This window comes from Erpetoichthys calabaricus, chromosome 12 (genome assembly GCF_900747795.2).
Source record: "Erpetoichthys calabaricus chromosome 12, fErpCal1.3, whole genome shotgun sequence".
In the NCBI taxonomy this organism is placed as follows: Eukaryota; Metazoa; Chordata; class Cladistia; order Polypteriformes; family Polypteridae; genus Erpetoichthys; species Erpetoichthys calabaricus.
This window is the reverse complement of record NC_041405.2, coordinates 13,848,467-13,862,676: the sequence shown is the minus strand read 5'-3', so window position 1 is coordinate 13,862,676 and position 14,210 is coordinate 13,848,467. Positions and strand designations below refer to the sequence as shown.

Here is a 14,210-nt window from a genome sequence, read left to right as displayed (position 1 = left end):
GCGTGTGGGTAAGTCCGGTTCAGGTCGGTGACCCCCTGAATTGGACGGGTTTATCAATTATAATGGTGTCTCCACAAATTGAAGCAAAATATATTTCCAATGTATTCCCATGTGAGGTTAACTGGTGGTCCTAAATTGGTCTGGACTGGTGTATTGGAAAGAAATGTGTACACGTCAGAGAAATTCATTAACGATATCTCAATAGAATATTAACATGGATGTGCTTTAGTCCATAAATTCAAAACTAACGGGAAAAAAAATTATAGTCGAATTCCTTAGACAGGTGCGCCCCTACGGTGCTCCTTTCTGGTGTGTGCAGGTAGTGAGAACGGTGTGTGTGTGAGCGCGCGCGCTGATAATGATCAGCGCGCCCACGTAAACGCGAACGCGCACCGCCTATTTTCTCTCTCGCTCGCTCGCTCCCTCCCACTTTCCTGCCTCTGTTGTGTGTGCGCATCTGTGATTCTCCACCCTTCGCAGCAATCTCCTGCGAGGCTGAGCACTACGTAGAAAGACTAGAATACCATTATCATCGTCAGCTCAGACATTAGATTCGGAGAAGCGAAGGACAAGAAGGGAGGGGTGAGAGTGTGTTTGTGAGGGAGAGAGAGAGTGAGAGAGAGAGCTGGCGACCGCATGCACGGTGTTGCGGGATTCCGTTAATACTAGCCACTAGTGCGTTTTTTTTTTTCAAAAACGTTTGCAAATACACAATAAGAAGGACAGATTGCGTATCACCAACCGGTCAGCAAAAATGGAAGGAATGGCATATGGAGCCGGGAAAGCGGGCGGAGCGTTCGACCCCCAGACCTTCTTTCGACAGCCATATACGATATTAAGAATGGTGTCATGGGTAAGTAAATGCGCATAATATTTACAACGAATGGACACAAGCATGTATTTGAATAGATCATTTACATAATTTTTTAAAAATTTTCTCCATGTTGAATTGAATGGCAGGTGCGCTTTCAGTAGGGGGTTTGGGCATGATGGCAGGTAGGGGTACGCTGGGCCGCACCTAACCCTCCCAGCTGTCGCCCACCTGTCACGCGATGCACCGATCCGATTCATTTATTCGAGAGACACTTTCCGTGAATGTTTCCTGGGCAGCTTTATCTCCGTTCAGCTCCTGGCACCGGTAGCCGGCCATGCTCTGTCAGTAGACACCGAGTGCGCGCGCGTGCGCGTGTCTGTGCTCATCCTGGGGCAATGTCACCTCTGACTGGTCTCCTCAGAAATAAAGATGTGCGATGTAGTTTCGGATTTGTTTCACAAAAAAGCACAGGAAATTGGGGATACGAGCGCAGAAGCACCATCGCCAATCCGTACCGCATTTAGTTCAAGAGATTAGAAATGAAGAAAACAGCACCAAGGGGGCGGGGGGTTCTCGAGCACATGATTTGTCTTAAAGTACGGGCAGCTGAATCTCTGGAATTAACGTAATAGAAGAACTTTGTGTTTTTAAATCTAAATAATACGGGTTTGTTTTTCGTGTGGCTGAAAATCGGAAAAGGGGGAAGGATAGATAAGTAGCACCATTCGCTTGCAAGATTTGCCTAATAACCACAGGTAAAAAAAATAATAACGGCGGTGAATACGAATGTAATGGGGTTTACCCGGGAAGCATAAGTAAAAATAAAGGTGAACGTAAAGTACTGCATTAGAGATACGATTTATCGATACGAAGAGTGCGCACGCCTTTTATTTGTCTTTGAGGTTTTTTTTGCCAGACTCGTTGTCAAGGTGAAACTCTAAGGAACCTAACGGTACAAATACAAAGCGTTTTACTCGTTTATATCTGAAGCGATCAGATTTTAGCCACACCCCCTTCGCGACAGCGCGCACACACCCCACGATGCTTTGCTCTCGAGTGCCCGCCCGGTGAATCCGATTTGGCCGGACTGTGCAGAAGACAAACGAACGCGGCTCTCTGTTTTCTTCTCTGTTAGAATCGATACAAGTCTGCACGAAGAAACAAAAGCTTAAACAATAATCCCTAACTGCAGCCACGACTCAAGAGGGACATAGCAGCGCTGCGTGGTTACTGGGATATTTAACGCTTAACTGCACGAGAGCGCGCTTTGTTTTTTTTGTTTGTTTTTTTTTATGATGATGCTGCTTATTGTTATTGGTGGAGGAAGCGGCGATGGTACTGCTTGATCATTTCTGAATCACCGCCGTGTGTGGCTGTTGCCAGATATTAATAGAATATCAGCTTATTCACGGAGACATAAACACCCAGGACTCATAATGATGCACTTATGACTTGGAGGCTCATTAATAAGGGGGAGAAAAAGAAAAAACTCGCGTTGGGATGTCTTGGGTATTAAAGTGGGACGTATCATTCCAATCACATGACTGAGAGAAAGAGCAAAAGCTTTGCATTGACTAGTCAAGCCTCCTCCCAAATAAAAATAGCCCAGAGAGATTTTGCATTATGGCTGCATTTATTAATACTATAGGATTAATACTGCAAACATTATGGAAACCCAAGTACAGTACACTCTTAACAAATACTGATTCTTTAATGGCACTTTACCGAATTGTATGATTGCTTATCTGCTTCAATTGAGCAGGTCTAGAAAATGGACGCATTTGGTTACAGTTTGTATGATTAGTAATACTAGGGTGTTGTACCGTGTTAGCCATTATGAATGTAGAGAAAAGTCAAGCAAAATGACACCTTTTATTGGCTATCAGCAAAACATTTAATGATTTAAAGTCACCACTTTAAAGGTTTCTGCTTTAACCACATATGAGGCACCTTTTCAAAACCCAATTTGCCAGTTTTATCTGTGGACAACCCAGCGTGATGTAGTTCTTTGTCAAGCAGTGAATCCACACAAACCAGTAAAGTGCCACTAAAGAACCAGTATCTGTAAGGCCGTCTTACCAGCATCATAGACCCACCTGGCAAAGTATTGAGCTGGGGTCCCTGTTTTGATAGCAGAACAGAGACATGCATGGGCATCAGAAACATCATGGGCCCCCGGCCAGTGCCCATATGTTAACATGGCCCTGTTTTTAAGAGTGGGGGGCTACCATTAGTAATATTTTAAAGTAAATTCTAAATGACACGGGTAACCAATGTAACGATGCTAAAACTGGTGTGATGTGCTCTGATTTCCTTTAAAAATGCTGTTTCTTTAATTGTACTTTCTGGTTCTTTACTGGGTTGTGTGGTTTACCATTGAACTATTGCTTGACAAAAGAAATTATACATATCTGCGGTGGGCTGGCGCCATACCCGGGGTTAGTTTCCTGCCTTGTGCCCTGTGTTGGCTGGGATTGGCTCCAGCAGAGACCCCCGTGACTCTGTAGTTAGGATATAGCGGGTTGGAGGATGGATGGTTGGAGTATATATATAAAAATATCCATATTAGTAACCGAGAATGATAAACCGGATATGGACGCAGGTACATGGCATGCCCATGGACGCAGGAGACATAGTGCGCATGCGCCGACAGCGAGCAAAGTCTGATCCACCGAGAACGAAGGAGTCACAGCTCAATAATGAAAGAGCTCAACTGAGCACAGGCAATACGGAACCCTAACCGTCCACACTACACAGCATAGTCAAACCCGACATAGAATGGAAGGTGCGTGCGCCTACAACGCGCGTCTAACACACAGCAGGCAGACGCCCCAGAGATACGGACTCCACAGCATATGTGAATCACATTACAGTAATACAATAATATGTGTGCTCACTGACAAAACAAACACAACAGGCTTCGGCGTCCCGCCCCACAATCAAACCGGAGAGAATACGGCATCCCCAAACGTCCACAAAACACAGCATAGTCAAACCCGAGATAGTACGGAGGGCGCATGCGCATACAACGACTACCACATGAAACACACACACGGCACCGGAGGTATAATATTAGCTCAACTAACGTAAATAAGCGCCTACAACGCGTCACGGCTGAAAAACAAAGGAGCTCAACTAATGTAAATAAGAAATGAAGCAACGCTCCCATAGGTAATGACACAGCCACACAAAAAAGAGGATTCAGCCCCCCGCCCCAGAGTGAAATGGGAAAAAGTACGGAGTCCACAAAGGTCCACCATACACATCATAATAGTACGGAAGGCGTGAGTTAGTACGAAAGCCGAAGGCACCTACAACGCGTAATAAGAATAAACAACACGCTCCGTTTTAGACGTACGTCATCCTCACACGTCCAAACTATACAGCATAAGTGAATCACATTACAGTGATGCATTATTAACAGTACAATCACAGAAAATGCTCCGTATTAACAGTAAGTGCCATTATTCATATTACTAACGGTAAACAACGGAGAACTAATGGAGTCAAACTCATTCAAGGACAACACACCATCTTTACTACAAATGTTGTTCATGAAGACATATTGCAATAAATCTTTGTAATGTGCCAAGCTATGGGTTCTTTACTTCCTATGTGCGTCATCTACACCTTTACACTATCTCATACATACATCAATGTATTTCAGGATACCCAATGCCAGGGGTTGGCGAGCGAAGCGAGCAGGTGGTGGAGCCCCCTAGTGTGTGTGTATATATGTATATATATATATATATATATATATATTCACGGCATTCGTAGTCTGTGTCACAATCTGATTATATGGGTGGTTACCTACCAGGTAACGCTTGTGGTTGGCCAGCAATCTGCTAACATCCGCCACGGTGCCCTCAGTTCATAGAATGGTTGAAATAGTTTACTGTCAAATAAATGCAAAGAGTACGCAACACGTGTTTCGCCCTCATTCTGGGCTCATCAGGTGTACACACTCCACTGCACTCCATACAATTAGATTGTGACACAGACTACGAATGCCGTGAATGTAAATTACCCCGATCTACATGCTGTCAAATAAACGAACCACATGCCGTGGCGCAACGTTAGGGGCATCGCCTCTGGCGCTGACGTCCGAGGTTCGATTCCCGAGAGGGAGTGCAGTGGAGTGTGTACACCTGATGAGCCCAGAATTAGGGCGAAACACGTGTCGTGTACTCTTTGCATTTATTTGACAGTAAACTATTTCAACCATATATATATATATATATATATATATATATATTATATATATGAGAGAGAGATATATATTGTATATTGTAAAGGTTTCTCTGCATAAGAAGTTGGTTCTTTGTGCTTTGAAAAACTTTCTAATATGTTGAACTCCTCAGTGTTAAGTAGGCGACCTCGCAGTACACTATTGGTTATGCAGGGAGCATTCTTTTGAAGTCGCTGGCTATTGGTATTTCACAAGTCTATTACCACTTACCATATTTGTGTTTATTTGCTTTATGGAGCCTGTTACGGATCTAAATAAATGAAAGGTTCTTTCTGGAACCTTCATGTGGGTGGGATTTTTTGGAACCCACACTGGTTCCCTTTTGGTGTCACCTTGAAGAACAACGATGGCAAATTTTGTTTTTAAAGAGTGTAGCAAGATAACAGATCAAGAAAATCTCAGCTTACACTGGAAAAAAAATGAATGTATATTTCTTATCTAACGTAAGTTCATCTAACTTAAAATGATCACATTTATCAGTTTGTTGTTATTTAGATGTATACATTTTATTCATAAAAATCTATTGGATGTCTCACTAACACAATTAATTAATTTTGAAACCATGGCAATGAATTATTTTCTTTTAATAATAATAAAACTATATATTATATACTATATATAAAATTAAAAATTGTGAATTTCCCCTTGGGATTAATAAAGTATCTATCTATCTATCTATCTATCTATCTATCTATCTATCTATCTATCTATCTATCTATCTATCTATCTATCTATCTATCTATCTATCTATCTATCTATCTATCTAAATTTTATTTATATAGCACCTTTCCCATGCTCAAGGTGCTTTTAAGCAGAGGCATAATCTGTCTCGGGGACTGTTATCATTATTCACCAATTTTATGTTAATTTTTACTCATAATATAACATTTTACTTATGAACACTTTTTTTTAATACTCAAAACATGGTACGCCTATTTTCACTCTACATGCTTGCATTAATTGTGAATTTCCCATTGGGATTAATAAAGTATCTATCTATCTATCTAAGTTGATTTCACGTAAAATAAACAGTTTTTAATGTACGTGACAATCCTATCTTTTATTGTATAATAAAACGCCAAGGTCTGTGTGTGTGTGGGTGTGGTGGGTGGGTGTGTCCAGTCACTCAGAGCAATCTGATTGGCCAGTTTGGCTTTAGAGTGATTTGGCAGGTTTGGCTTTGGTGCGATTGGCCAGTGAGGCTTTGGTGATGCCATCGAAAGGGGAAGAGCGAATGGGAAACACCCGAGGAGGAGAAAAGGCACAGGAGGCGCACCGAGAGAGAGTTGCCCTCAAGGACACAGAGGTACAAAACCAAACAGGAGATTAGAAAGGTACCACAAAAGTAAAGACGAGAGGTGGGATTTACGGGAACGCGGTCAAGAGGAGATAGGGCTGACCGCAGACGCATGTGGATACCGAGGAAAGGCGCTGAAGGGACGCATAGGGCAAGGGACCGCAAATAATTTGACATTATTTGAGTAGTGAGAAAAGTGCTATATAAATGTAAAGAATTATTATTATTATTCTAATAGCTGTCTTCAGCAGGTAGCAGTGCTAGTATCTCCATAAAGTACGAACAGTTGGAAAGCATATGTTTAAAGACTCTGAGAAGACTTATTTTACTTTTTTTATTTATTTCACCTTAAACAATTTCTTGCACTTGGAATTTCCTAGTTTTTGCGAACCCCTTGGGGTCAGCCATTGTACAGCACCCCTGGAGCAATTGCAGGGTAAGTGCCTTGCTCAAGGGCCCAGCAGAGTAGGATCTCTTTTGGCAGTAACAGGGTTTCGAATTGGCAACTTTCTGGATACCAGCGCAAGCACTTTCAATTCTATTTATGTATATATTGTGGAATATTAACCCGACCACAGACAGGCACAGTGAGACAAGTCCAAGCACACATGCTTTTATTTCTTCTTCTGCTTTTACACAACACACTGCACAAATCGCCAACCAAATTTCTCAGTCCCTTCCTTTTTCTCTCTTCTCTGCTGCCTCCACTCCTCTTCCGCACGCTCTCTGTCCTCCATCTCCCGACTCCGGCTCCTCGAATGGAATGAGGCGGTCCCTTTTATATTGTACCCGGAAGTGCTCCAGGCGCACTTCCACCACACCCAGGAGTGCTGCCGGAAACTAATGGAAGTGCTGCACGGGCTCCTGGAAATACTGCAGGTGACCCCAGATCTTCATCTGGCAGCACTTCTGAGTGTGGCAGAAGTGCTGCCATTCAGGGCTTTGCAATTGTCCAGGCACCCCATGGCAGTGGTCATAGGCCCCAGCAGGGTTGAGCTTCCAAGCTCCAATCTCGTGACCCCGATGCAAACCATGGGAGCTGCCCTCTTGTGTTTCAGGGGATGTATTGTCTCTCTCTCTCCTTGTCCCTCCATCTTCAAGGGGTCCCGGCTGGGCAAGGCCCCCAGCCATCTGCCACTATATCTATATCTATCCATATATATTCTAAAAAGGACGCTATATAGTGCCCAGCCAGGCGCAGACTTGCACAGAGGCACGTGTAAAAACACAAAGACTTTATTTCTTTCTTCAGCTAGAGGGCATGTCTTCCCCGTGAACCCCCCAGCCACAACACAGCCCCAAGTACTAAGCACAACCCTCCTTCTGGCACCACCACTCCTCCCAGGCAACCTCGTCCTCTTCCTCTCCCGATTCTGGCCCTGAGTGGTGGTTGCCGGCCCTTTTTATAGCCCACCCGGAAGTGCTCCAGGTGCTTGATCACCTGCTCCTGATTGCACTTCCAGGCGGGGCTGTAGAGATGTCCAGATTGGCTCTGGGATCCATGCAGCACCCCCTGGCGGCAACCCCAGATCCCCACAGGGTTGTGGAGAACTCCATCTCCCATGAAACCCTGCGGCAAACAGAGGCACCATCGTCAGCCAGGGAGGATGCCACCAAGCGTCCCGGGGGAGGTACTGAGGAGCCCATGGCTGCTCCCCCGGAATATAGGAGCGGTGGCTCTGAGGCTAAGGATCTGTGCTGGTATCCCAAAGGTTGCCGGTTCAAATCCCCGTCAAAGTCAAAAAGAAATCCTACTCTGCTGGGCCCTTGAGCAAGGCCCTTAACCTTCAATTGCTCCAGGGGCGCTGTACAATGGCTGACCCTGTGCTGTGACCCCAAGGTGTATGCAAAAACTAACAAATTCCAAATACAAGAAATTGTATAAGGCGAAATAAAGAACAAACAAAAAAAAAAAAGTAGCAGGGGCGTCCCGGCTGGGCATGAGACCTGGTCACCTGCCACTATATATATAATATATAGATATATATAGAGAAAGATATATATATATATATATATATATATATCTATATATATCTATATATAGATATAGATATATAGATATATATATCTATATATAGATATATAGATATATATATAGATATCTATAAGATAGATATAGATACAGGGGAAATTCACATACTCCAGCAGCAGCATACTGATACAAAAAACAACATTAAATTAAAGAGTGATAACAATGCAGGTATACAGACAGACAATAACTTTGTATAATGTTAATGTTTACCCCCTTCCCAAGTAGAATTGAAGAGTCGCATAGTTTGGGGGAGGAACGATCTCCTCAGTCTGTCAGTGGAGCAGGACGGTGGCAGCAGTCTGTCGCTGAAGCTGCTCCTCTGTCTGGAGATGATCCTGTTCAGTGGGTGCAGTGGATTCTCCATGATTGACAGGAGTCTGCTCAGCGCCCGTTGCTCTGCCACGGATGTCAAACTGTCCAGCTCCGTGCCAACAATACAGCCTGTCTTCCTCACCAGTTTGTCCAGGCGTGAGGCGTCCCTCTTATTTATGCTGCCTCCCCAGCACACCACCGCATAGAAGAGGGCGCTCGTCACAACCGTCTGATAGAACATCTGCAGCATCTTATTGCAGATGTTGAAGGACGTCAGCCTTTTAAGGAAGTATATATAATATACACGGCCGGGATGCCCCTTTGACACTAGATCCAGGGGAGCAGCCATAGGATGCACAATATATCCCCCGCAACGCGTGGTGGGAGCCCTCTTGGGTTACATTGAGCCACAGGCATTGGAGTTCGGGGCTCAGCCCTGATGGGCTCTGTGGCCACCACCGGGAGGAGCTGCACAGCTTAATGAGCCCACGTGGGCTATATAAGGAGCCAGCAGTCACCACTCCAGGCGCCAGAGTCGGGAGGAGGAGGAGGAGGATGAAGCTACCTGGGAGGAGAGGAGGAAGAAGACTGTTTTTGATTTGTTTTGTGTGGTGCGTTGTGGGAGGACTGTGCTGCAGCTGAGGGACACGGGGTAGACGTAACCCCTCCGCAGAAGAAAATTAAATCTTTTGTTTTTATTTTTACCTGTGCCTCCGTTGTCTGTCTGTGTTGGATTGGGCGCCTATATAGCGCCTTTCACAATACATATCTATCTATCTATCTCTCATATATATAATATATATACAGTGGTGTGAAAAACTATTTGCCCCCTTCCTGATTTCTTATTCTTTTGCATGTTTGTCACACAAAATGTTTCTGATCATCAAACACATTTAACCATTAGTGAAATATAACACAAGTAAACACAAAATGCAGTTTGTAAATGGTGGTTTTTATTATTTAGGGAGAAAAAAAAATCCAAACCTACATGGCCCTGTGTGAAAAAGTAATTGCCCCCTGAACCTAATAACTGGTTGGGCCACCCTTAGCAGCAATAACTGCAATCAAGCGTTTGCGATAACTTGCAATGAGTCTTTTACAGCGCTCTGGAGGAATTTTGGCCCACTCATCTTTGCAAAATTGTTGTAATTCAGCTTTATTTGAGGGTTTTCTAGCATGAACCGCCTTTTTAAAGGTCATGCCATAGCATCTCAATTGGATTCAGGTCAGGACTTTGACTAGGCCACTCCAAAGTCTTCATTTTGTTTTTCTTCAGCCATTCAGAGGTGGATTTGCTGGTGTCTTTTGGGTCATTGTCCTGTTGCAGCACCCAAGATCGCTTCAGCTTGAGTTGACGAACAGATGGCCGGACATTCTCCTTCAGGATTTTTTGGTAGACAGTAGAATTCATGGTTCCATCTATCACAGCAAGCCTTCCAGGTCCTGAAGCAGCAACACAACCCCAGACCATCACACTACCACCACCATATTTTACTGTTGGTATGATGTTCTTTTTCTGAAATGCTGTGTTCCTTTTACGCCAGATGTAACGGGACATTTGCCTTCCAAAAAGTTCAACTTTTGACTCATCAGTCCACAAGGTATTTTCCCAAAAGTCTTGGCAATCATTGAGATGTTTCTTAGCAAAATTGAGATGAGCCCTAATGTTCTTTTTGCTTAACAGTGGTTTGCGTCTTGGAAATCTGCCATGCAGGCCGTTTTTGCCCAGTCTCTTTCTTATGGTGGAGTCGTGAACACTGACCTTAATTGAGGCAAGTGAGGCCTGCAGTTCTTTAGATGTTGTCCTGGGGTCTTTTGTGACCTCTCGGATGAGTCGTCTCTGCGCTCTTGGGGTAATTTTGGTCGGCCGGCCACTCCTGGGAAGGTTCACCACTGTTCCATGTTTTTGCCATTTGTGGATAATGGCTCTCACTGTGGTTCGCTGGAGTCCCAAAGCTTTAGAAATGGCTTTATAACCTTTACCAGACTGATAGATCTCAATTACTTCTGTTCTCATTTGTTCCTGAATTTCTTTGGATCTTGGCATGATGTCTAGCTTTTGAGGTGCTTTTGGTCTACTTCTCTGTGTCAGGCAGCTCCTATTTAAGTGATTTCTTGATTGAAACAGGTGTGGCAGTAATCAGGCCTGGGGGTGGCTACGGAAATTGAACTCAGGTGTGATACACCACAGTTAGGTTATTTTTTAATAAGGGGGCAATTACTTTTTCACACAGGGCCTTGTAGGTTTGGATTTTTTTTCTCCCTAAATAATAAAAACCATCATTGAAAAACTGCATTTTGTGTTTACTTGTGTTATATTTGACTAATGGTTAAATGTGTTTGATGATCAGAAACATTTTGTGTGACAAACATGCAAAAGAATAAGAAATCAGGAAGGGGGCAAATAGTTTTTCACACCACTGTACATACAGTGTATATAATATCTCTCTCTCTCTAATTAATATATATATTAGATATATATATAATATAATAGATATATCTCCACACATATACATACATACTGGCAGACTTATTACCCACCCGACATCACAAAAGCATCTTTTTCTCCTTTTCCGATCCAACATGATGGGTAATTGCAGGATTCCCCAGAAAGTGAAGCCGTGAATTTAAATCCTGTTAACTTTATCCAATGATCTTTGAACCATTGCACAGATGTATTGTGTTTTATTGCTTGTGTTTATTAAATGTATGCGGTGTTTGAAGGGGATCAGTTGAAGTACTTGTACGTGCGCATATCCATCCATCCATTTTCCAACCCGCTGAATCCGAACACAGGGTCACGGGGGTCTGCTGGAGCCAATCCCAGCCAACACGGGGCACAAGGCAGAAACCAATCCTGGGCAGGGTGCCAACCCACCGCAGGACACACACACACCCACACCACCACACTAGGGCCAATTTAGAATCGCCAATCCACCTAACCTGCATGTCTTTGGACTGTGGGAGGAAACCGGAGCATCTGGAGACACGGGGAGAACATGCAAACTCCACGCAGGGAGGACCCGGGAAGCGAACCCAGGTCTCCTAACTGCGAGGCAGCAGCACTACCACTGCGCCACCGTGCCGCCACATGCGCATATTCACTTGTTAAAAGATAAGCCCGTTGTAGCTCCGCAGCAACACAAACTTGGACTAACTGAGCATACGTATGTAAAAGTGCACATCAAAGTTTCTTACAAACTAATTATGCCAGTGGTGCCAACTTTAAGAAGAGTGTGGATGAGCTATTGAGAGAGCTTAGCTGTTAGCGAAACACACGGGCTCGGCGGACATGTGTGAGGAAGCCGCAGTATCCGGGAAGAATATTCAGACCACCTTAAAGGAGGCCAGGTCAGAGTTCAAACGTCAATGCCTGGGTCTGTGAGGATGCCCCACTAACCGCTGCGCCACTATGGCACCTTATGCATTCTTTGAATTAATTTATTATTTTTGTTATTCATCCATCGAGTTTTGGCAGCTGCTTGATCTGAGCAAATGAGTCAGTAATTTGTTTTTATAAGAAGATACAGATCTAGCATGCAGGTTATGGCTAATACCTCTAAGTGTTTCTTATTTATTTATTCTAATGCAAATTTAACTCGCCATCTGCTGGATGTTAACATCGTCCTTGGCTTATATTGGCATCTGAGAAAAAGCTTTTGTGGTTCTTCAGCACAAGAAGTCGCCACCCGTCAGGATTATTTTCGTCCTCTTTGCACTGCTGTGCAGATAACGAGGGTCTCCTTCTTGGTGTAGGCCGTTATGTGATCAACATGCTATAAGGTTTGTATTGAATGACAAAAATAAAACACATCTGTGATAGAAAACCAAATGTCTTGTAGCTTCTTCCAAAGTCTTGATGTGTGTGTATTTTGTCTTCAATTCTTTTATGCCAGTTTATTTAATATTTCACATACCGCGGATGTCCTCCTGTATGTGAATTCTTTAATAAAAGTGCAAACCGCTTTGCCACCGGCAGCCCCAGACCACCTCGGCCTTAATTGTGGCTTATCAGCGCAGAACAGCCGTGTCTTGACGTTGATGGTCTGTTTGAGGTTGAATGCCTGCTCACTCGTGAGTTTAGAGGAAGCAGATAAAGACTCGCCTCCGTGCCTACAGGCTTTCATTCACGTATGTCTTTAACTTTTAATGTCTGATGGTATCAGAGTGTGTTAGAAACAAATAGTAAAAGGTAAAGCAAATTTGAATCTGGACATCGACAGCATGTCTGCTCTTATCCATTCTAATTTTAATTACAGTTGCAAGGAAAAAGTAAGTGAACCCTTTGAACTGCCTGGACATCTGCATTGATGACGAATAAAATGTGCTGTGATCTTCATCTAAGTCACGATTCTGCACAAATGCTTTCTGACTAAACTAAGAATGCGCAAATCTCTGGACTTTTCATGTCCTCGTTCAGCAGACTGAGGAATTAATCGCATCTCTGGATCCTTTCCTTGCTGTTTGCGTCCTCTCTGTCATCTCTGATGTGACAGAACATCCTTTCCTTCAGTCCATCTATCAATCTGAACCCTCCTTACACCCCCAAATGTATCAATGCACCTAGCTGACCCCATATTTGAATGGGAAGCAGTCTGAATTTTGACATCGGCAATGGGGCGCGTGTTGGCATTAATGCATCCCATAGTTGTTGCAGATTAGCGAGTGGTGAGTCTCACGAGATTAGTGGAGAGAGGTGTCGGCACACATCTGCAGAAAAAAATAAGTTATTCCCACACTAAAAAAAGAAACAAACTTAACAGATGCAGTGTTTTAGCCGTATCGGTCCAAATGTAGCTAAAGGGTGTTTCTCACCTATGATTCCAGAGATGGAAACATTTATTTGCTTTTGTATTCATTTTTGGTTTACCATCTTTTGTCTTTGCTTGCTGTGCTACTTGTCTAAGACGGGATGAAATCACAGTAATAAACATAAACCTCAGCGTTAACATTTGTAGTGCACCATCTTTTGAAATGAATTTTGTGATGCATTGCATTTGTTATTCCAACAGATGGAGCATCACAAGTATTGTAATAATTAATTGCATTAAAAGAAAGGTTCCATCTGTTGGAATAACAAATTAAATGCATATGTCTCTGATATGTGCCATTTGGTGTGAGATTAGTAAATGAAGTGTTAATGTTTGTGATGTGCCATCTATTGGAATAATGCATTTATTACTAAAAATGTTTGCGCCATCTGTTGGAATGAAGACATAGCAACTAGGCAGACACACCTTTCACTAAACTGGACTAGCTGTGCTACTCATCTAAGATGGGTTTAAATTTACCTAATCAACTTAGACTTCAATGTTAATGTTTGCAGTGCACCATCTGTTGGAATGTATCTTGTAATGCAAGTAGTAATTTAATGCAATGCATTTTGTCATTCCAACAGATGGCATATCACAAACATTGTGGAAATAAAATGCATTCATACAAATGTTTGTGATGTACCATCTGTTGGAATGACAAATACATTGCATATGTCTCTGTTATGTGC

At 43.2% G+C, this 14,210-nt stretch overlaps 1 protein-coding gene across 2 annotated transcripts in view; it reads left to right on the top strand.

Annotated features, from left to right (window-relative positions):
* The window catches only part of LOC114661898 (synaptogyrin-1-like), a 75,107-nt gene continuing 60,897 nt past the window's right edge, over positions 1-14,210 (top strand). Inside the window, exon 1 of one of the 2 annotated variants that reach the window (XM_028815126.2) lies at positions 1-853. In XM_028815126.2, coding sequence (XP_028670959.1) covers positions 755-853 — 99 coding nt within the window. In that variant the 5' untranslated portion in view covers positions 1-754. The remainder of the gene's footprint in view (positions 854-14,210) is intronic. The other variant, XM_028815125.2, reaches the window with a different exon arrangement.